General features: G+C 47.0%; 1 protein-coding gene across 5 annotated transcripts in view; it reads right to left on the minus strand.

Moving 5' to 3' along the window:
- Nucleotides 1-9,874, minus strand: part of whrna (whirlin a) — a 180,385-nt gene extending 170,511 nt beyond the window's left edge. For 2 of the 5 annotated variants that reach the window (XM_073052448.1, XM_073052446.1), the window contains exon 1: nt 9,455-9,872. In XM_073052448.1, coding sequence (XP_072908549.1) covers nt 9,455-9,811 — 357 coding nt within the window. In that variant the 5' untranslated portion in view covers nt 9,812-9,872. Of the gene's footprint in view, nt 1-9,454 lie in introns of all 5 variants that reach the window. The other 3 variants (XM_073052449.1, XM_073052450.1, XM_073052447.1) reach the window with 3 other exon arrangements.
- Nucleotides 9,875-24,140: the final 14,266 nt, after the last annotated feature.

Below are 24,140 nucleotides of genomic sequence, written 5' to 3' on the forward strand. Positions count from 1 at the left end.
GGTTGGCAGGGTTGTTAAGAAGGCGTATGGTGTGCTGGTATTCACCGACCGTGGGATTAAGTTCAAGAGCTGTGAGGTAACCAAGGGTGACCAAGGATGGGAGCTCAACATCCAGGGATATTCAATATTCAGGAGGGATAGACAGGAAAGAAAAGGAGGTGGGGTAGCGTTGCTGGTTAGAGAGGAGATTAACGCAATAGAAAGGAAGGACATTAGCCTGGAGGATGTGGAATTGATATGGGTAGAGCTGCATAACACTAAGGGGTAGAAAACACTGGTGGGAGTTGTGTACAGGCCACCTAACAGTAGTAGTGAGGTTGGGGATGGCATTAAACAGGAAATTAGAAATGCATGCAATAAAGGAACGGTAGTTATAATGGGTGACTTCAATCTACATATAGATTGGGTGAACCAAATGGGTAAGGGTGCTGAGGAAGAGGATTTCTTGGAATGTATGCGGGATGGTTTTCTGAACCAACATGTCGAGGAACCAACTAGAGAGCAGGCCATTCTAGATTGGGTATTGAGCAATGAGGAAGGGTTAGTTAGCAATCTTGTCGTGCGAGGCCCCTTGGGTAAGAGTGACCATAATATGGTGGAATTCTTCATTAAGATAGAGAGTGACATAGTTAATTCAGAAACAAAGGTTCTGAACTTAAAGAAGGGTAACTTTGAAGGTATGAGACGTGAATTAGCTAAGATAGACTGACAAATGATACTTAAAAGGGTTAACTGTGGATATGCAATGGCAAGCATTTAAAGATTGCATGGATGAACTACAACAAGAGTTCATCCCAGTTTGGCAAAAGAATAAACCAGGTAAGGTAGTGCACCCGCAGCTGACAAGGGAAATTAGGGATAGTATCAATTCCAAAGAAGAAACATACAAATTAGCCAGAAAAAGCAGCACACCTGAGGACTGGGAGAAATTCAGAGGCCAGCAGAGGAGGAAAAAGGGCTTAATTAGGAAAGGGAAAACAGATTATGAGAGAAAGCTGGCAGGGAACATAAAAACTGACTGTAAAAGCTTTTATAGATATGTGAAAAGAAAAAGTTTGGTTAAGACAAGTGTAGGTCCCTTACAGTCAGAAACAGGTGAATTGATCATGGCAGAGCAATTGAATAACTACTTTGGTTCTGTCTTCACTAAGGAGGACATAAATAATCTTCCAGAAATAGTAGGGGATCGAGGGTCTAGTGAGATGGAGAAACTGAGGGAAATACATGTTAGTAGGGAAGTGGTGTTAGATAAATTGAAGGTATTAATGGCAGATAAATCCCCAGGGCCAGATGGTCTACATCCCAGCGTACTTAAGGAAGTAGCCCAAGAAATAGTGAATGCATTAGTGATAATTTTTCAAAACTCCTTAGATTCTGGATTAGTTCCTGAGGATTGGAGGGTGGCTAATGTAACCCCACTTTTTAAAAAAGGAGGGAGAGAGAAACCGGGGAATTATAGACCGGTTAGCCTGACATCGGTGGTGGGGAAAATGCTAGAGTCAGTTACCAAAGATGTGATAACAGCACATTTGGAAAGAGGTGAAATCATTGGACAAAGTCAGCATGGATTTGTGAAAGGAAAATCATGTCTGACGAATCTTATAGAATTTTTTGAAGATGTAACTAGTAGAGTGGATAGGGGAGAACCAGTGAACGTAGTATATTTGGATTTGCAAAAGGCTTTTGACAAGGTCCCACACAGGAGATTAGTGTGCAAACTTAAAGCACACAGTATTGGGGGTATGGTATTGATGTGGATAGAGAATTGGTTGGCAGACAGGAAGCAAAGAGTGGGAATAAATGGGACTTTTTCATCAGGGTCTCTCTTCCCGCCATCACGGACATTTACACTACACACTGCATCCACAAAGCAAACAGCATTATGAAGGACCCCATGCACCCTTCATACAATCTCTTCTCCCTCCTGCCGTCTAAGCAAAGGCTCCGAAGCATTCGGGCTCTCACGACCAGACTATGTAACAGTTTCTTCCCCCAAGCCATCAGACTCCTCAATACCCGAAGTCTGGACAGACACCTTGCCTGCTGTCCTGTTTATTATTTATTGTAAATGCCTACACTGTTTTTGTGCACTTTATGCAGTTCTGTGTAGGTCTGTAGTCTAGTATAGCTTTCTCTGTGTTGTTTTTTTATTACGTAGTTCAGTCTAGTTATTGTACTGTGTCATGTAACACCATGGTCCTGAAAAACGTTGTCTTATTTTTACTATGCACTGTACCAGCAGTTATGGTTGAAATGACAATAAAAGTGACTTGACTTGACTTGAATGGCAGGCAGTGACTAGTGGGGTACCACAAGGCTCAGTGCTGGGACCCCAGTTGTTTACAATATATATTAATGATTTAGATGAGGGAATTAAATGCAGCATCTCCAAGTTTGTGGATGACACAAAGCTGGGCGGCAGTGTTAGCTGTGAGGAGGATGCTAAGAGGATGCAGGGTGACTTGGACAGGTTAGGTGAGTGGACAAATTCATGGCAGATGCAATTTAATGTGGATAAATGTGAGGTTATCCACTTTGGTTGCAAGAACAGGAAAACATTATTATCTGATTGGTGGCCGATTAGGAAAAGGGGAGGTGCAACGAGACCTGGGTGTCATTGTACACCAGTCATTGAAGGTGGGCATGCAGGTACAGCAGGCGGTGAAAAAGGCAAATGGTATGTTGGCATTCATAGCAAGAGGATTTGAGTACAGGAGCAGGGAGGTTCTACTGCAGCTGTACAAGGCCTTGGTGAGACCACACCTGGAGTACTGTGAGCAGTTTTGGTCCCCTAATCTGAGGAAAGACATTCTTGCCATAGAGGGAGTACAAACAAGGTTCACCAGATTGATTCCTGGGATGGCAGGACTTTCATATGAAGAAAGACTGGATCGACTAGGCTTATACTTGCTGGGATTTAGAAGACTGAGGGGGGATCTTATTGAAACGTATAAAATTCTAAAGGGATTGGACAGGCTAGATGCAGGAAGATTGTTTCCAATGTTGGGGAAGTCCAGAACGAGGGGTCGTAGTTTAAGGATAAAGGGGAAGCCTTTTAGGACCGAGATGAGGAAAAACTTCTTCACACAGAGAGTGGTGAATCTGAGGAATTCTCTGCCACAGGAAACAGTTGAGGCCGGTTCATTGGCTATATTTAAGAGGAAGTTAGATATGGCCCTTGTGGCTAAAGGGATCAGGAGGTATGGAGAGAAAGCAGGTACAGGGTTCTGAGTTGGATGATCAGCCATGATCATACTGAATGGCGGTGCAGGCTTGAAGGGCTGAATGGCCTATTCCTGCACCTATTTTCTATGTTTCTATGTAATGTTACAGCTATATAAGACCTTGGTCAGGCCCCAATTGGAGTACTGTGTTCAGTTCTGGCCACCTCACTACAGGAAGGATGTGAATACTATAGAGAGAGTGCAGAGGAGATTTACAAGGATGTTGCCTGGATTGGAAGGCGTACCTTATGAGAACAGATTGAGTGTACTTGGCCTTTTCTCCTTGGATCAACAGAGGATGAGAGGTTACCTGGTAGGGGAGTACAAGATGATAAGGGGCATTAATCATATGGAGGCTTTTCCCCAGGGCTGAAATAACTAACACAATAGTTTTAAGGTGCTTGGAAATAAGTACCAAGGGGATGTCAGGGGTAAGTTTTTCACACAGAGAGTGGTGGGTGCGTGGAATGCACAGCCGTCAGCGGTGAATGAAGCAGATACAACTGGGGCTTTTAAGAACCTCACAGATAGGTACATTGAACTTAGAAAAATAGAAGGCTCTGCACTAGGAAAATTCTAGGCAGTTTCTAGAGTAGGTTATATGGTCGGCACAACGTTATGGGCCAAAGGGCTTGTAATGTGTTGTAAATTTCTATGTTCTATGTACTCAATACTTTGATTTATGAAGGCCAATGTGCCAACAGCTTTCTTTACAACCCAATCAAGCAGTGACACCAATCTCAATGAATTATGGACCTGTATTCCTAGATCCCTTTGTTCTACCACACTCTTCAGTGCCCTTCCATTCACTCTCTTAAGACGTACCCTGGTTCGTCCTACCAAAGTGCAACACCTCGCAGTTGTCTGCATTAAATTCCATCTGCCAATTTTCAGCACATTTTTCCAGCTGATCCAGATTCCGCTGCAAGCTCCAATAGCCTTCCTTGCTGTCCACTGCACACCCAATCTGCAAATTTGCTGGTCCAGTTAACCACATTATCATCCAGATCATTGTTATACAGTAGATAACAAATAACAACGGACCCAGTACCTATCTCTGTGAAACTCCACTAATCACAGACCTCCAGTCAGAGAGACAACCATCCCACAGAGTCAATGTCTAATCCAATTTACTACCTCAGTTCGAATGCCGAGCAACTGAATCTTCTTGACAAATCCCCCATGCAGGACATTGCCCAATGCTTTGCTAAAGTCCATGTACAAACGTTTGTAGATAACATCCACTGCCTTGCCTTCATCTCATTTCCTGGTAACTTCCTTGAAAAACTCTAAGATTGGTTACATAACCTATCACGCATAAAGCCATGTTGACCATCCTTAATCAGTTCACGTCTATCCATATCCAGTCCTTTAGAATATTTTCCAATAAGTTTCCCACTACTAACGTCAGGCTCACAGGCATATAATTTTCAGATTTATTTTTACAGCCTTTCTTAAACAGCAGAAAAAGATTGGCTATCCTCCAATCCTCCAGCCCCTCACCTGTAGCTAAGGATGATTTAAATGTTTCTGCTAGGACCCCGGCAATTTCTGCACTTGCCCCCCCACCCCCACCCCGCAGGTCTTAGGGAACAACTTGTCAAACCTTGGGGATTTATCCACCCTAATTTACAAACAGCTCCTCCTCTGTAATGTGTAGAGGGTTCATGAAGATGATGCTGTTTTGCCTTATTTGTATAGACTCAGAGTCCATCTCCTGAGTAAATACAGATGCAAAAAAATTGTTTAAGATCTCCCCATCTCTTTTCGCTCTTTGCATGGATTACCGTTCTGATCTTCCAGAGGACTAATTTTGTCCCCTGCAATCTTTTTGCTCTTAACATATCTGTAGAATCCCTTAGGATTCTCCTTCACCTTGTCTGCTAGCCCTCTTGATTTCTTTCTTAAACATTCTCTTGCATTTCTTAAACTCAGTAGGGCATGACTTAAGGGTTGAAGGGTGCCATTCAGAACAGAGATGTGAAGAAATTTTTTTAGCCAGAGGGTGGTGAATCTGTGGAATTTGTTGCCATGGGCGGCAGTGGAGGTCAAGTCATTGGGTGTATTTAAGGCAGAGATTGATCGGTATCTGAGTAGCCAGGGCATCAAAGGTTATAGTGAGAAGGCGGGGGAGTGGGACTAAATGGGAGAATGGATCAGCTCATGATAAAATGGTGGAGCAAACTCAATGGGCCAAATGGCCGACTTCTGCTCCTTTGTCTTATGGTCCCATTTGTTCCTACCTACCTATATCTGCTATTCACCTCCTTTCTTTTGCTTACCCAGAGCATCAATATCTCTTGAAAACCAGGGTTTCCTACACCTGTTATCTGGTCCTTTTAGTCTGACATGGACAGACAAGTTTTGTACTCTCAAAATTTCAGTTTTGAAGGCCTCCCACTTACCAAGTACACCTTTGCCAGAAAATATCCTGTCCCAATCCACACTATCAGATCATTAGACATAGAGTAGAGCATAAGAACAAACCATTCCTGCTAAAAAGCAAATCAAAAACACCCAAACATTAACCCCTCCTACCTACACCTTGTCCATATCCTTCCATTTTCCTTACATCCATGTGCCTATCGCAATGTCTCTTTAATGCATTTACCTCTACCATCATACGAAGCAGTGCATTTCAGGCATCCTTGACTGATTAAAAAACTTATCCCTCACATCCCCCTTGAACCTTCTGCCTCTCACCTTCAATGTATGCTCTCAGGTATTAGACATTTCAACTCTGGGAAGCAGGTAGTCCTTGTCTACTCTAACTATGACTTTTAAACTCAATGCTTCAGCTAATAAAAGCAAGCATTCCATAAGCGTTCATAACCACCTTATCAACCTATGTTGCCACTTTCAAGGAACTATGAACTTTTATCCCAAGGTCACTGCTCAGCAACGCTGTTAAGGACCTTGCCCTAACAGTGCACCATCTCCTTGCATTTACCCTACAGAGGTGCAACACCTCACATTTATCTGAATTAAATTCCATCTGCCATTTCTCAGCCCATATCTGCAACTGATCTGTATTGTGCTCTATTTTTTGTCAGTCTTCTACACCATCCACAATTCTACCAATCTTGGTATCATCCACAAACTTACTAACCCATCCACCTACATTTTCATCCAAGTCACTTGTATGCATCACAAACAGCAGAGGTCCCACCACAGATCCTTGTGGAATACCACTGATTGCAGACTTCCAGCTCAAGCAAGTCCCTTCAACCACTACACTCTATGTGCAAGACAGTACTGAATCCAAACAGCCAATTCAGCTCAGATCCCATGCATTTTATTCTTCCAGATTAGCCTCCATGAAGGATTTTGTCAAATACCTTACTAAAATCCATGTAGACAATGTCCACTACCTTACCCTCTAGCAATTTCCCTACAACTGACATAAGATTAGCCTTTCTGATACCTTCAAAATTGGCCTTTCTCCAATTAGAAATCTCAAATCGCAGATTAGACATATCTTTCTGCATATGTACTTTGAAACTATTGGCATTGTGATCATTAGATACCAAGTTTTCCCCTATACAAACTTCTATCACCTGCTCTGTCTCAATCCCTAATCGCTGATCCAGTATTGCACACTCGCTCATTGGGACTTCCAAGTACTGATTACAAAAACTTTCCTGAACACATTTGACAAACTCTATGCCATCTAGTCCTTTTTTCCCCCAGTAGGGGAGTCACAGGCAATATATGGAAAGTTAAAATCACCTACTATAACCTTGTTTCTTGCATCAGTCTGTGATATCTTAACAAATTTGTTTCTCTAAATCTCTCAGACTGTTGAGTGGTCTGTAATTATAGCCCCATGGATGTGGTCATACCTTTCTTATTACTCGGTTCCACCCATAATGTCCCATTGGATGTCTTTTCCATTCTGTTCTGACTGAGCACTGCTGTGGCACTTTCCCTAACTAGTGCCCCCCTTCCTCCTTTATTCTCTCCCACTCTGTCACATCTAAAACAACAGACCCCAGAATATTGAGCTGCCAATCCAGCCAAATCTCCTGCAACCAAGTTTCACTGATGCTATAATATCATAATTCCAGCTGTTGATCCATGCCATGAGCTCATCTGCCTTTTCTACGATTTTCTTGCATTGAAATATATGCATCTCAGGACATTAGTTGCACCATGCTCAACCTTTTGAATCTTCACTTTGTCTGAGGTTTTAATATCTATCTCCACAGATTCTCCACTATCTGTTCTGGCACTCTGGTTCTCATCTAACTGCAACTCTAGTTTAAACCCCACTGTGCAGCACTAACAAACCTTTCCACTCGGATATTAGCCCACTTCTAGTTCAGGTGTAAATCGTCTCTTCTGTACAGGTCCCACCTTCCCTGGAAGAGAGCCCAATGATCCAAAACAGTATCCAAAGTGGTATACGTGATGTTGGAGGGATGGTCACAGGGGTACGCTGCACTGGCTGTTTAACCCCTTTCCCCTTCCTGACACACAATTTCCTGCGTATTGCACCTTGGGTGTAACTACCTACCTTTATGTCCGATCTATCACCCCCTCAGACTCCCAAGTGATCCAGAGTTCATTTAGTTCCAGCTCCAACTCCTTAATGCGGATTGTTTGAGGCTGCAGCTGGACGCACTTCTCACAGGTGTGGTGGTCAGGATCACTGGAGGCCTCCCTGCTTCCCGCATCCTGCAAGAGGAGCATTTCACTACCCTGACTGGTGGCTCTCCTGTTCCTTACTGAGCAACTATAAAGGTGGAAAAGCAATAATCTGAGGGAGGGAAAACACTACCTACAGCTTTTCTTGCCTTGAAGCCCGTCCTTGCTGAAGCCTCGAAGAGTCAAAACCTCGAAATCTTCACTCTAACTCCATGCATTCCAATAATGGCTGCTCTGCTTGCCCCTGCCTCACGCTAATTTGTTTTTGTCAATCCAGCACTGCTCAAACCTTCAAACTGCTGCAAGTCACAGCCTTTTCAACTAAATCAGCAAACCTGAGTGAACCATGTCTTCTCAGGTTTCCAATCTCCAGTTGACCTTGCTCCTAGCTTATGTCTGATAAGATGAATGCATGGCTCTTCAGGCAGCAGTTAGTGTCCTCCACCCACCTTCAACCCAGTCAGAACCTCATGGACCAATATACAAGTGCTACATTCTGGCCTGTTACTCAGAGGGAGAAGGAGAAAGACTGTGCATCAGGAATGCAACTCAATCTGACATCCATTCAACTCTCTTAGTTGGGTAGAGAAGATTCTCAACACTATTTCTCTGTGTTTGGGCAGATATTTACCTCTCCAGCAATTTCAGTGGCAGAAGTTATATGCTCATCACAAGAGTGTACAGTTAAACGACTTATCACAGAACAATAGAAGTCCACAAGACTATTCAGACCACAATCGCCCAAATAGGGCTCCCAATTTAATCCCACCCTCTGTAGCTTTCCCTCAAGTGCCCTCCTCACCTCACCAACCATCTCTCTCTGCATCTAGCCTTATTATGTCCCTCATTCCCAGTCTCCTTGCCCCTTTACCCTGCCTTCCCTCTCATACACTGCCGTCCTCCCTGGTCTCAGTCACATATCTCACCCTCTCTTCCCCTACAAGCACTTTTCTCTCTCATCCTACCACTTTAACTTCATCGTTCACCTCCCCTACCAACACCTTAACACCATCCCCAAATCCTCCGCACCCTCTTTCCCACTCAACCCTTTCCTCTCTCCCATCCACAATAATTCTCTCCACAGCACTACCCTCTAACCACCACTCTCTTCTCCAACACTCTCCCCAACGCAAACACTTCACCGACCCTCTCGCCACCGCAACCTCTTCTACTCCCTCTACCCACCACAACCTCTACTCCAACCCTTTCCCACTGCAACCTACTCTCCTCCCATCTCCACTCCAACCCTCTGCAATCGGCAAACTCCTCTAACCCCCCAGTCCTCCCCCTCTCCCCAGTGTAACAACTTCTCCACCCCTTCCCACCGTCGCCTCCCCTCTACACCCTCTTCTCCTCCACTTACTCTTCCAGTCCCACTGACCTCTGCATATTCCCTCTATTCCCAAACAACTCTCTTCCCCTCCTCTCCTCACCACCAACCCCTTTCCCGCCCACTGCAACATCTTCTCCACCCCTCACTCTTCCAGCCCCGCTCGCCCCTGCATTCTATTCTCTCTATCCCCAAACAACTCTCTTCCCCTCCTCTCTCCCATCCTCTCCCCTCGTCCCTCCATCACACTCACGGGCGTGCCGGCCGGCCAGACGGGATGGGCTCCCTCAGCGGTGTACTGGTCGAAGAGGAGCTGGTCAGAGCGGGGAATGACGAGGCGGAGAAGGGGCAGGAGCTGCCGCTTGCGGGGGGTGTCGAGCAGCCGGCCGAGGCCGAGCACCAGCTCGTAGACGTTGCGGCGGCGCCGGTAACCGTTCAGACAGCAGATGAAGCGCTCGCGTTCCCTCTCGCTCAACAGCGCGTTCAGCGCGCGGTGCAGGCGGCGTGCCGTGCCCGACAGCGGCCGCGCGCTCGGTGGTCCCGGGACCGCGCCTCCCGACCCCGGTGCCCCCGGGACCGTGCCCGCTGCTACTGCCGCTGCCATTGCCATGGCCCCGGCCACACAGAACTCCCCTCCGCCACCAACGCCGCGCAGTGACGCAGCGACGCCGTTGCCAGGGAACGGAGACCGCGGGAGCTGCAGAGAGGTGGGGCTTAGCGGGTCCGGCCGCCGGCAGGGCGGGGAGAGGAGAGGAGAGTGGGGTCTGGACTTATCCCAAACGTCCACAGTTTACTCTCTTCCATAGACGCCGCCTGGCCTGCTGAGTTCCGCCAGCACGCCGTGTGTGTTGTCAGGGGTTATGACATCAGCGGACTGGGGTCAGATATTCGAGTCGAGGGAGGTTAGGAGTTTAGCGGACTGGGGTCGGTGTTAGGGTCCAGGGAGGTTGGGAGTGACAGGACCTAGTCCCCCCACCTTTCTGGGTGAGTGCGGCTTCAGAAACTATTGAGAAGATATCCCATAGCACAGAGTAGCCACTCGATCAGCACCCTGTCTCTCCCCCAACCACCAGCAACCATGCCTGATGTGAGCACCTGTCCATTCACTGCTTACTCACCCAAGGTACTCCAATTACACCTCTCAGACGCACTCCTCCACCACTGAGAAAGATAAGGAGAGCTGCAGCCCACCCCTCACCCCCATCCGTCACGACCAGCACCAGCCTAATGTGGAAACGGATATTGATCAGTTTAATAATGTTAGTGTCAGTAGTGGTAAAAATGTCAGTAATCTCTCTCACTCACTCCAACTATAATTCTCTCTCTTTCTCAAACGCATTAGGGTGGAAAATGTAAACCAATCTTAGGATGGATTGAAAAGCTCCAAAGAAGGTTTAATTTTAAATAACAAACCATTCTGATAATGTCCATTTCATCCACCTAACCATATTTCACACATGAAAATGTATACCTAATTGAAACAGTAACACTGATTACAAGCTTTAATCAACGTAGTGTTTTGAGCCTGGCTATGTGAGGCAGTGAACTTCTGTTCTGGTTTGCTGTTCCAGGTCTTTCAGTTGAATCATACACGTTCCATTCCATGTTTGTACTGCAGGGACAGGGGACGAGGAAGAATCTGAACATCCCCAGAAACAGCAATCACAAAGCCCAGTCCATCATGGGAAAAACCCTCCCCACCATTGAGCATTTCCACACGGAGCACTGTGGCAGAAAATCAGCATCCATCATTAAGGACCCCAACCATCCAGGCCATGCTCTCTTCTCACTCCTGCCATCAGGAAAGAGGTACAGGAGCCTCAGGAGCTACATCATCAAGTTCAGGAACAGTTATTATCCCTTAACTATCAAGCTCTTGAACCAGAAAGGATAACTTCACTTACACCATTACTGAACTGGTCCCACAACCTATGGACTCACTTTCAAGCACAATTCATCTCAAGCTCTTGATAGTTTCTGCTTGCTTGCTTGCTTGTTTGTTTGTTTGTTTATTTATTTATTATTGTTGTTTTTTTCTTTGTATTTACTATGAATGCCCACAAGAAAATAAATCTCAGGTTTGTATATGGTGACATATATGTACTTTGATAATAAATTTACATTGAACTTTGAACAGAGGACTTGCTTCTGTCCTGTAGTACTCTATGATCTAACTCAAGAAATGCAGATGATGAAATTTAAACAAAAACTAAAAATGTTGGAAATACTCAACGGGTCAGGCAGCATCTTTGGAGAATAAACGGTTCCGATCCATAACCTCATCAGGCATTTCATCTGTGATCTGAGATGTACATCACGTGACGCCACTGATAGAGGTAGCGCCTCACTGCCCCTGTCGTATGAATCCAGTCGTAACCTCCACTGTTGTCCATGTGAAGCCTCCATGCTCTCCCTGTGACTGTGTGGATTTCCTCTGCTTTCCTCCCATATCCTAATGACCTGCAGACTGCTAGGTTAGTTAGGGTATCCTGAGATTGTAGGTGAGTGCTGGAAGCTGGGGAGAACTGATTTAACTGTGGGTAAAATAAAGTTCTGGATCAGATTTATTACAGCTGAGGCTGGCCTAGCAGGAGGGGGAGTCAGTCTGGATTCTCACCAGGGGGAACACAACTGATTCTGGGCTAGCAGGTGATGTTCCTCTTGTGAACTAACTCCATGTCTGTACAATAATCGGCATCAGCCACAATGTTGTGTTTTCCCTGTGCACATTGTGAGAGATAAGCTATTATAGTTTGACTGAAAATGATATTCCTATGCTGTTTTGACCTTCATTAGTCTGGGGAATAAGTTCAAGAGGCAGAAGGTAATGTTGCAGCTATATAGGACCCTGGTCGGACCCCACTTGGAGTACTGTGCTCAATTCTGGTCACCTCACTACAGGAAGGATGTGGAAGCCATAGAAAGGGTGCAGAGGAGATTTGCAAGGATGTTGCCTGGATTGGGGAGCATGCCTTATGAGAATAGGTTGAGTGAACTCGGCCTTTTTTCCTTGGAGTGACGGAGGATGAGAGGTGACCTGATGGAGGTGTATAAGATGATGAGAGGCATTGATCATGTGGATAGTCAAAGGCTTTTTCCCAGAGCTGAAATGGCTGCCACAAGAGGACACAGGTTTAAGGTGCTGGGGAGTAGGTACAGAGGAGATGTCAGGGGTAAGTTTTTTACTCAGAGAGTGGGGAGTGCGTGGAATGGGATGCTGGCAACGGTGGTGGAGACGGATACGATAGGGTCTTTTAAGAGACTTTTGGATAGGTACATGGAGCTTAGAAAAATAGAGGACTATAGGTAAGCTTAGTAATTTCTAAAGTAGGGACATCTTCGGCACAACTTTGTGGGCCGAAGGGCCTGTATTGTGCTGTAGGTTTCTAAGTTTCTAAAAAGGGGCAGTTGGCTCACAAATCAAGAAAACTTGTAGACAGAGTGAGAGGGAGGATAGGCAGGTGATAGAGAAGGGATATGCTCGGACTAATGGTTTGAGGTGTGTCTATTTTAATGTAAAGAGTAGCATGAACAAAGCGGACGAGCTTAGAGCGTGGATCAGTACTTGGAGCTATGATGTTGTGGCCATTACAGAGACTTGGATGGCTCAGGGACAGGAATAGTGACTTAGAGTGCCAGGCTTTAGATGTTTCAGAAAGGACAGGGAGGGAGGCAAAAGAGGTGGGGCATTGCACTGCTGATCAGAGATAGTGTAACGGCTGCAAAAAAGGAGGACGTCATGGAGGGATTGTCTACTGAGTTTCCATGGGTGGAAGTTGGGAAAAGGAAGGGGTCAGTAACTACTCAGTGTTTTTTTTATATAGACCACCCAATAGTAATAGGGACATCAAGAAGCAGATAGGGAGACAGATTCTGGAAAGATGCAATAACAACAGGGTTGACATAGTGGGAGATTTTAATTTCCCTAATATTGATTGGCATCTCCCTAAAGCAAGGGGTTTAGATGGGGTGGAGTCTGTTAGGTTTCCTGACACAATATGTAGATAAGCCTGCAAGAGGAGAGGCTGTACTTGATCTGTAATTGTGAAATGAACCTGGTCAGGTGTCAGGTCTCTCAGTGGGAGAGCATTTTGGAGATAGTGATCACAATTCTATCTCCTTTACCATAGCATTGGAGAGGGATAGGAACAGACAAGTTAGGAAAGCGTTTAATTGGAGCAAGGAGAAATATGAAGCTATCAGGCAGGAACTTGGAAGCATAAATCGGGGCCAGATGTTCTCAGAAATGACAAATGTTCAGGGGATATTTGCGTGGTGTTCTGCATTGGTACATTCCAATGAGACAGGGAAAGGATGGTAGGGTACAGGAACCATGGTGTACAAAGGCTGTTGAAAACCTAGTCAAGAAGAAAAGTTTATGACAAGTTCAAAAAACTAGGCAAAGATAGAGATCTAGAAGATTATAAGGCTAGCAGGAAGGAGCTTAAGAATTAAAAATTAGAAGAGCCAGAAGGGGCCATGAGAAAGCTCTGACGATCAGGATTAAGGAAAAGCCCAAGGCATTCTACAAGTGTGTGAAGAGCAAGAGGATAAGACGTGATAGAATAGGACCAATCAAGTGTGACAGTGGAAAAGTGTGTATGGAACCAGAGGAGATAGCGGAGGTACTTAATACTTTGCTTCAGTATTCACTATGGAAAAGGATCTTGGCGATTGTAGGGATGATTTACAGAGGCCTGAAAAGCTTGAGCATGTTGACATTAAGAAAGAGGATATGCTGGAGCCATTGGAAAGCATCAAGTTGGATAAATCACTGGGACAAGACAAGATATACCCCAGGCTACTGTGGGAGATGAGGGAGGAGATTGCTGAGCCTCCGACAATGATCTTTGCATTATCAATAGGGACAGGAGAGGGTCCAGAGGATTGGAGAGTTGCAGATGTTGTTCCCTTATTCAAGAAATGGAGAAGAGATAGCCCGGGCAATTATAGACCAGTGAGGCTTACTTTAGTGGTTGGTAAGTTAATGGAGAAGATCCTGAGAAGCAGGATTCATGAACATTTGGAGAGGCATAATATGATTAGGAATAGTCAGTATGGCCTTGTCAAAGGCAGGTCGTGCCTTATAAGCCCGAATGAATTTTTTGAGGATGTGACTAAACACATTGATGAAGGTAGAGCAGTAGATGTAGTGTATCTGGATTTCAGCAAGGCATTTGACAAGGTACCCCATGCAAGGTTTATTGAGAAAGTAAGGAGGCATGGGATCAAAGGGGACATTTCTTTGTGGATCCAGAACTGGCTTGCTCACAGAAGGCAAAGAGTGGTTGTAGACAGTTCATATTCTGCATGGAGGCCGGTGACCAGTGGTGTGCCTTAGGGATCTGTTCTGGGACCCCTTCTCTTCGTGATTTCTATAAATGACCTGGATGAGAAAGTAGCAGTTTGGGTTAGTAAATCTGCTGATGACACAAAGATTGGGGGTTTTGTGGATAGTGTGGAGGACTGTCAGCAGTTATAGCAGGGCATTGATGGGATGCAAAACTGGGCTGAGAAATGACAGATGGAGTTCAACCCAGGTAAGTGTGAGGTGGTTCATTTTGGTAGGTCAAATGTGATGGCAGAATGTAGTATTAATGGTAAGACTCTTGGCATTGTGGAGGATCAGAGGGATCTTGGGGGTCAATGTCCATAGGACACTCAAAGCTGCTGTGCAGGTTGAATGTGTGGTTAAGGTGTACGGTGCATTGGCCTTCATCAACCGTGGGATTGAGTTCAAGAGCCGCGAGGTACTATTACAGCTATATAGGACCCTGGTCAGACCCCACGTGGAGTACTGTGCTCAGTTCTGGTCACCTCACTACAGGATGGATGTGGAAACTATAGAAAAGGTGCAGAGGAGATTTATAAGGATGTTGCCTGGATTGGGGAGCATGCCTTAGGAGAATAGGTTGAGTGAACTTGGCCCTTTCTGCTTGGAGCAACAGAGGATGAGAGATGACTTGATAGAGGTGTATAAGATGGTGAGAGGCATTGATCATGTGGACAGTCGGAGGCTTTTCCCCAGGGCTGAAATGGCTAGCATGTGATGCCATAGTTTTAAGGTGCTTAGAGGTAGGTAAAGTGGAGATGTCAGGGGTAAGATTTTACACAGAGAGTGGTCAGTGCGTGCAGTGGCCTGCTGGCGACGGTGATGGAGGCAGATACAATAGGGTCTTTTAAGAGACTTCTGGATAGGTACATGGAGCTTATAAAAATAGAGGGCCATGGGTAACCCTACCTAATTTCTAAGTAAGTACATATTTGGCACAGTATTGTGGGCCGAAGGGCCTGCATTGTGCTGTAGGTTTTCTATGAATCCTGTATAAGGACTTCCAAATCCCCTTGCACCTCAGATTTTCAAAATTTCTCTTTGCTTGGAAAATAGTCTATACTTTTATTCCTTCTAACAAACGGCATGACCATACACTTCCCAACACTGTATTCCATCTACCATCTTTTTACCCATTCTCCTAATCTGTCAAACTCCATCTGCTTCCTCAACACTACCTGCCTCTCCACCTATCTTTGTATTGTCCGCAAACTTGGTTGTAAAGCCATCAACTTCATCATCCAAAAAGAAGCGGACTCAATACAGACTCTTGTAGGATACCTCTAGTTATCAGCAGCCAACCAGAAAAGGTTCCCTTTATTCCCATTCTTTGCCCCGACAATCAGCCAATTATCTTTCCTGTAATACCCTAGACTCTTATCTTGTTAAGCAGCGTCATGTGCAGCACCTTGTCAAAGGCCTTCTGAAAATCTAATTACAAAACATCCACCGCTTCTCCTTTGTCTATCCTGCTTGTTATTTCTTTACATAATTCCAACAGATTTGTCAGGCAGGATTTTCCCTTAAGTGAACTATGCTGACTTTGTCACATGCCTCCATTTTGTCATCTTATTATGTGCCTCTCAAGTACCCAAAATCACCTCCTTAATAATCGACTCCAACACCTTCCCAACTACTGAGTTTAGGCTAACTGTCCTAGAGTTTCCTTTCTTCTGCCTTCCTCCTCTTGAAGAGTGGAGTGACATTTGCAATTTTCATGTCCTATAGCACCATGCCAGAATCCATTGATTCTTGAAAGATCATTACTAATGGCTCCACAATTTCTTCAGCTGCTTCTTTTAGAAACCTGGGGTGTAATCCATCTGGTGAGTTACCTACCTTCAGACCTTTCACTTTTCCAAGCACCATCTCCCGAGTGATAGCGACTGCACTCACTTCTGCCCCTTGACACTCTCGAACTTCAAGCATACTACTCGTGTCTTCCACAGTGAAGACTTGTGCAAAACTTGTAAGGGAAGCAAGTAGGGAAGTTATGGAAACTATGATGATTAAAGAAGAGGAAATACTGGCACTTTTAAAGAATATAAAAGAAGATAAGTCTCCGGGTCCTGACAGGATATTCCCTAGGACATTGAGGGAAGTTAGTGTAGAAATAGCAGGGGCTCTGACAGAAATATTTCAAATGCCTTTAGAAACAGGGATGCTGTCGGAGGATTGGCGTATTGCTCATGCGGTTCCATTGTTTAAAAAGGGTTCTAAGAGTAAACCCAGCAATTATCGGCCTGTAAGTTTGACGTCAGTGGTGGGTAAATTAATGGAAAGTATCCTTAGAGATAGTATATATAATTATCTGGATAGACAGGGTCTGATTAGGAACAGTCAACATGGATTTGTGTGTGGAAGGTCATGTTTGACAAATCTTACTGAATTTTTTGAAGTGTTTCCCAATCCTCTAACTTCCCACTACTTTATACTCTAATACATGCCCTCTCTTTTTCTTTTACGTTGGCTTTGACTTAGCGGCGACTCTTTTCCTTGAATCTTCGGGAACAGCTTTATTTCCATCTTTAATATCTCTATTTTTCCCTTTCAGGGTTCTTTTTAAGACCCTGAGCTGGAGTTACACATTTACTTTGGTACTTTGCAGGAATGGGATCAACTCGCGGAGTTTCACAACTGGCCATTATTCCATATGCCAAGGATGTGGCCTCAGAGTTCCGGGATCTCGTGGCTCTGGAGACGGGCGGACTGAAGGTCGTTGTCCTGGCAGGAAATCGGTGAGCTGCGGTACATGGAAGATCTCTGGCTGTGTGCCCAGAGACACGAGATCTTTGGGCACAGAGCTCGGAAAAAGCAGTGCAAAGGACTTTTAACATTGTAAATCAGTGAGTTGTTTGTTTTGTCTCCCCTCTCACTGTAAAACCGAGACACCTCTTTCTCCCTTATTAGGGGGAGAGAGAGAGAGCCTGTGGTATGGCGAATACCGAGTGAACATGTAGCCTTTGGGGTACTGCAAGACTGTGCCTTTGCTGTTGCTTTGCTGCAGGCTTGAACGCTCATTGGTGGGTGCTGATGCTTTTTTTTTGCTGGTGTGGGGGAGGAGTCATCGCTTTGCTGCTGCTTATGCATGGGGGGGAGCTGGGGGAGGCTGTGGGGTTCTAACATTTAACTTTCATTCATTCTTTGGGGGCACCTCTCTGTTTTCATGGATGGTTGCAAAGAAAAAGTATTCCAGGATGTATATTGCATACATTTCTCTGACATTAAATGTACCTTTGAAACATTTGACTTCCCTTGTCAGCAATGGTGGCATCATCCTGCCATCCGGCCTGTCGAGTGCTCCACCATTCAATAAGATCATGGCTGATCTGACCATCGACTTGTCTCTACCTACCTGCCCTTTCCCCATAACCCTTATTTTGAAATTGTATTCCTTGGAGTTTAGAAGAATGAAGGGAGACTTTATTCAAACTTACAGGATCCTAAGGAGTTGGCAGGGTAGATGTGGGGATGTTTTCACATTGTGGGAGAATCTCCAACAAGGGTACATAAATAAAAGGTGAGGGGCCAGTCATTTAGAACTGAGAAACAGAGAAATTCCTTCTCACAGAGGGTGGGGAACCTCTTGAATTCTTTACCCAAGAGGTAACTTCGATCATTTGATCAGTGCTGACAGATTACCCAGAATTTACAGGAACATAATGCAAGCAAAGCTGAAATTCCCAAAATTCACACGTCTTTGTTGCAAACTGTTATCCTTCCCCAGAGGAGTGGATGGTATCCAAATGGATCAATTGAGTTTGAGTTGTTAGTAGTGATGCTTGCTGACCTTCATAACACTGTACGCCGCTGTGGTAGTAACTGGAGTCAACAATTACTCAATACACATAGTAAATGAAGGAGAACTGACAGAAATCTAATTCCCTGCGTTGAACTGTAGACTGGAATTCATTACTGATATTTATACAGTTTTACATGCTTCAGAAAGGTAATAAAACCAAAGGAAAAAATGTTTTTAATTGGTGATGAGCAAAGCAGTTAGATGTTCAAAATATGTCTTGGCTGCAGACAGCTTTCTGGTCACGATTCACAAATTAATGCCACTGAAGCAATTGGTTAGCAGATGCAGGGATTGGTGCAAAAGATAATGAAGTAAATACACAAGTTGCTGGTAGCCAACTCACATGGGAACAGTTTTCTACAGTCAGTAATTGGGAATAAAATCAGACTTCAACAATCTGTAACAAGCATTATTGAGCTGGACAGCGCACATCCTACAGTTTTGAAATGTACACACTCCATAACATCAGCTGTTCTGAACAGTGTACACTCCATAAAGTCAGCTGTTCTCAACAGTACACACTCCCTAACGTCTGTTTTCAACTGTACACACTCCCTAACGTCTGTTTTCAACTGTACACACTCCCTAACGTCTGTTCTCAACTGTACACACTCCCTAACGTCTGTTTTCAACAGTACACACTCCCTAACGTCTGTTTTCAACTGTACACACTCCCTAACGTCTGTTTTCAACTGTACACACTCCCTAACGTCTGTTCTCAACAGTACACACTCCCTAACGTCTGCTGTTTTCAACTGTACACACTCCCTAACATCTGTTTTCAACAGTACACACTCCCTAACGTCTGCTGTTCTCAACAGTACACTCCCTAACGTCTGTTTTCAACTGTACACACTCCCTAACGTCTGTTTTCAACTGTACACACTCCCTAACGTCTGTTCTCAACAGTACACACTCCCTAACGTCTGCTGTTTTCAACTGTACACACTCCCTAACGTCTGCTGTTCTCAACAGTACACACTCCCTAACGTCTGTTTTCAACAGTACACACTCCCTAACGTCTGTTTTCAACTGTACACACTCCCTAACGTCTGTTTTCAACAGTACACACTCCCGTCTGTTTTCAACAGTACACACTCCCTAACGTCTGCTGTTCTCAACAGTACACACTCCCTAACGTCTGTTTTCAACTGTACACACTCCCTAACGTCTGCTGTTCTCAACAGTACACACTCCCTAACGTCTGCTGTTCTCAACAGTACACACTCCCTAACGTCTGTTTTCAACAGTACACACTCCCTAACGTCTGTTCTCAACAGTACACACTCCCTAACGTCTTCTGTTCTCAACAGTACACACTCCCTAACGTCTGTTTTCAACAGTACACACTCCCTAACGTCTGTTCTCAACAGTACACACTCCCTAACGTCTTCTGTTCTCAACAGTACACACTCCCCAACGTCTGTTCTGAACAGTACACTCCCTAACGTCTGTTTTCAACAGTACACACTCCCTAACGTCTGTTCTCAACAGTACACTCCCTAACGTCTGCTGTTCTCAACAGTACACTCCCTAACGTCTGCTGTTCTCAACAGTACACACTCCCTAACGTCTGTTCTCAACAGTACACACTCCCTAACGTCTGTTCTCAACAGTACACTCCCTAACGTCTGCTGTTTTCAACAGTACACACTCCCTAACGTCTGTTTTCAACAGTACAGTCCATAACATCTGCTGTTCTCAACAGTACACACTCCCTAACGTCTGCTGTTCTCAACAGTACACACTCCCTAACGTCTGTTTTCAACTGTACACACTCCCTAACGTCTGTTTTCAACAGTACAGTCCATAACATCTGCTGTTCTCAACAGTACACACTCCCTAACGTCTGTTCTCAACAGTACACACTCCCTAACGTCTGCTGCTCTGAACAGTGTACACTCCATAACGCCTGCTGTTATGAACAGTACAGACCATAACGTCTGCTATTCTGAACTTTACACAGTCCACAACGTCAACTGTTCTGAACACTGCACACCCCATAATGTCTGCTGTTATGAACAGTGTACACTGCTACTCACCTTCTGTAACTTCAGGGTGACTACTTCCCTGTAACTTTGATCAATTATCTCCTCCCTCTCCTGTACAAGCTGAAGGCCATCTAGTTGCTGCTCCAGATCCCTAACACGGTCTTCAAGAGCTGGAGCCGGATGCACTTCATGCAGATGTAGTTCCCTGGGAGACTCTGGGTCTCTCAGTTCTCCAATATACAGCACATAGAACACACGACAGCCATTTAAATGGTACAGTAAGAGAGAAAAACACAAAAAGGAAACCTTAACAGACGCTTTACACAAAGCTGAAGCCTCTTTTGAGCCATAGCCTGTCGCTTCTACTCTCGCCACTGGCCTTCTCCCAATAATGGCCACTCCGCTTATCCCTTCTGTATTTTTATTTAGTTCGTAGAGCTCCGTTGATGTTGCTGATAGGCCCCTTACAATGGATAAACACCTGCGAAGATCTCCTTCTAAATAATCGCGGTCAAACTGTGAGAAACAGCTCTTTGTAGAGCTCTGTTGATGATGCTTATAGACCCTGTACGACTTTCAGAAGTCAACGTTTGTGGCCAAGATATCTCATCATGACTGCATAGAAACCAGAAGAGAAGGTGAGATGAGAACCAGAATGGGGAATGGAAAAAAGAGAGCAGAAGGGAGGGAAGGTGGATAAATTACCAGAAATTGTTATTTAACAGGTTGGAGACCCTGCTCCAGTAACACCTTTCCATCAACACCCATCCCTCTCCCTTCCTCACACTTTTCCACTAACACCTGTCCCATTCCCTCACACCTTTCCACTGACACCCAACCTCCACCCTCACACCATTCCACCGCCACACACTGACACCAGCCCATCTCCCTCACACCTACTTGTCAACACCCATCCTTCTCTCACAACTCTCCGCTGATATCTGTTCCTCTCCCTCACACCTGTCCACTGACACTTGTGCATCTCCCTCACACCTATCCACTCAAAACCCGTCCCTCTCCCTCAAACCTTTCCACTAACACCCATCCCTCTCCCTCACACTTACCCTCCAACACCTGTCCCCTTTCACACCTTTCTACTGACACCAGCCTTTCCCTCACACCTCTTCACTGACACGGACACCCACCCCTCACCCTCACACTTGTCCACTAACACCCGTTCCTCTCTCTCACACCTTCCCTCACTCTGTTCCACACTTTCCCTCACACCTGTCCACCAAACACCGCCCCTCTCACTCACACCTGTCCACCGACACCCGTCCCTGACTCTCACGTGTCTATCAACACCTGCACTTCACCCTCACACTTTCCCCACAGCACACGCCCCCTTTTCACCATTCCACGGACATCTGTCCCTCTCCTTCACACGCTTCCACACCCTTCCACTAACACCTCCCACTCTCCCTCACACCATTCTGTCGACAGCCATACCTCTCCCTCACACCTGTCCACCGTTACCCATCCCTCTCCCTCACACCTGTACACCGATACCCTCCCCTCTCCCTCACACCTGTCCATTGATACCCTCCCCTCTCCCTCACCCCTGTCCACCGATACCCTCCCCTCTCCCTCAACCCTGTCCACCGATACCCATCCCTCTCCCTCACACCTGTCCACCGATACCCTCCCCTCTCACTCACACCTGTACACCGATACCCTCCCCTCTCCCACACACCTGTCCACCGATACCCTCCCCTCTCCCTCACACCTGTCCACCGATACCCTCCCCTCTCCCACACACCTGTCCACCGATACCCTCCCCTCTCCCTCACACCTGTCCACCGATACCCTCCTCTCTCCCACACACCTGTCCACCAACAGCCGCCCCTCTCCCTCACCCCTGTCCACCGATACCCTCCCCTCTCCCTCACACCTGTCCACCGATACCCTCCCCTCTCCCTCACCCCTGTACACCGATACCCTCCCCCTCCCACACACCTGTCCACCGATACCCCCCTCTCCCTCACACCTGTCCACCGATACCCATCCCTCTCCCTCACACCTGTCCACCGACACCCCCCTCTCCCTCACACCTATCCATTGATACCCTCCCCTCTCCCTCACCCCTGTCCACCGATACCCTCCCCTCTCCCTCAACCCTGTCCACCGATACCCATCCCTCTCCCTCACACCTGTCCACCGATACCCATCCTTCTCCCTCACACCTGTCCACCGATACCCTCCCCTCTCCCTCACACCTGTACACCGATACCCTCCCCTCTCCCACACACCTGTCCACCGATACCCATACATCTCCCTCACACCTGTACACCGATACCCTCCCCTCTCCCTCACACCTGTACACCTATACCCTCCCCTCTCCCTCACACCTGTCCACCGATACCCATCCCTCTCCCTCACACCTGTACACCGATACCCTCCCCTCTCCCACACACCTGTCCACCGATACCCATACATCTCCCTCACACCTGTACACCGATACCCTCCCCTCTCCCTCACACCTGTACACCGATACCCTCCCCTCTCCCTCACACCTGTCCACTGATACCCATCCCTCTCCCTCACACCTGTCCACCGATACCCTCCCCTCTCCCTCACACCTGTCCACCGATACCCATCCCTCTCCCTCACACCTGTCCACCGACACCCCCCTCTCCCTCACACCTGTCCATTGATACCCTCCCCTCTCCCTCACCCCTGTCCACCGATACCCTCCCCTCTCCCTCAACCCTGTCCACCGATACCCATCCTTCTCCCTCACACCTGTCCACCGATACCCTCCCCTCTCCCTCACACCTGTACACCGATACCCTCCCCTCTCCCTCACCCCTGTCCATCGATACCCATACATCTCCCTCACACCTGTACACCGATACCCATCCCTCTCCCTCACACCTGTCCACCGATACCCATCCCTCTCCCTCACCCCTGTCCACCGATACCCTCCCCTCTCCCTCACACCTGTCCACCGATACCCATCCCTCTCCCTCACACCTGTCCACCGATACCCATCCCTCTCCCTCACCCCTGTCCACCGATACCGTCCCCTCTCCCTCACCCCTGTACACCGATACCCTCCCCTCTCCCTCACACCTGTCCACCGATACCCATCCCTCTTCCTCACACCGGTCCACCGACACCCATCCCTCTCCCTCCCTCCCTCCCATGCACCGACACCCATCCCTCTCCCTCCCTCCCATGCACCGACACCCATCCCTCTCCCTCCCTCCCTCCCATGCACCGACACCCATCCCTCTCCCTCCCTCCCATGCACCGACACCCATCCCTCTGCCTCCCTCCCATGCACCGACACCCATCCCTCTCCCTCCCTCCCATGCACCGACACCCATCCCTCTCCCTCCCTCCCATGCACCGACACCCATCCCTCTCCCTCCCTCCCATGCACCGACACCCATCCCTCTCCCTCCCTCCCATGCACCGACACCCATCCCTCTCCCTCCCTCCCATGCACCGACACCCATCCCTCTCCCTCCCTCCCTCCCATGCACCGACACCCATCCCTCTCCCTCCCTCCCATGCACCGACACCCATCCCTCTCCCTCCCTCCCATGCACCGACACCCATCCCTCTCCCTCCCTCCCATGCACCGACACCCATCCCTCTCCCTCCCTCCCATGCACCGACACCCATCCCTCTGCCTCCCTCCCATGCACCGACACCCATCCCTCTCCCTCCCTCCCATGCACCGCCACCCATCCCTCTCCCTCCCTCCCTCCCATGCACCGACACCCGGCCCTGCTTGCCTGAGACGTTGCGCTGAGCGCGGGCTCGTGTACTGACAGCGCGTCGCCTGCAGGGGGAGCGAGCAGTTTCG

Source organism: Hemitrygon akajei, chromosome 7 (assembly GCF_048418815.1).
Source record: "Hemitrygon akajei chromosome 7, sHemAka1.3, whole genome shotgun sequence".
In the NCBI taxonomy this organism is placed as follows: domain Eukaryota; kingdom Metazoa; phylum Chordata; class Chondrichthyes; order Myliobatiformes; family Dasyatidae; genus Hemitrygon; species Hemitrygon akajei.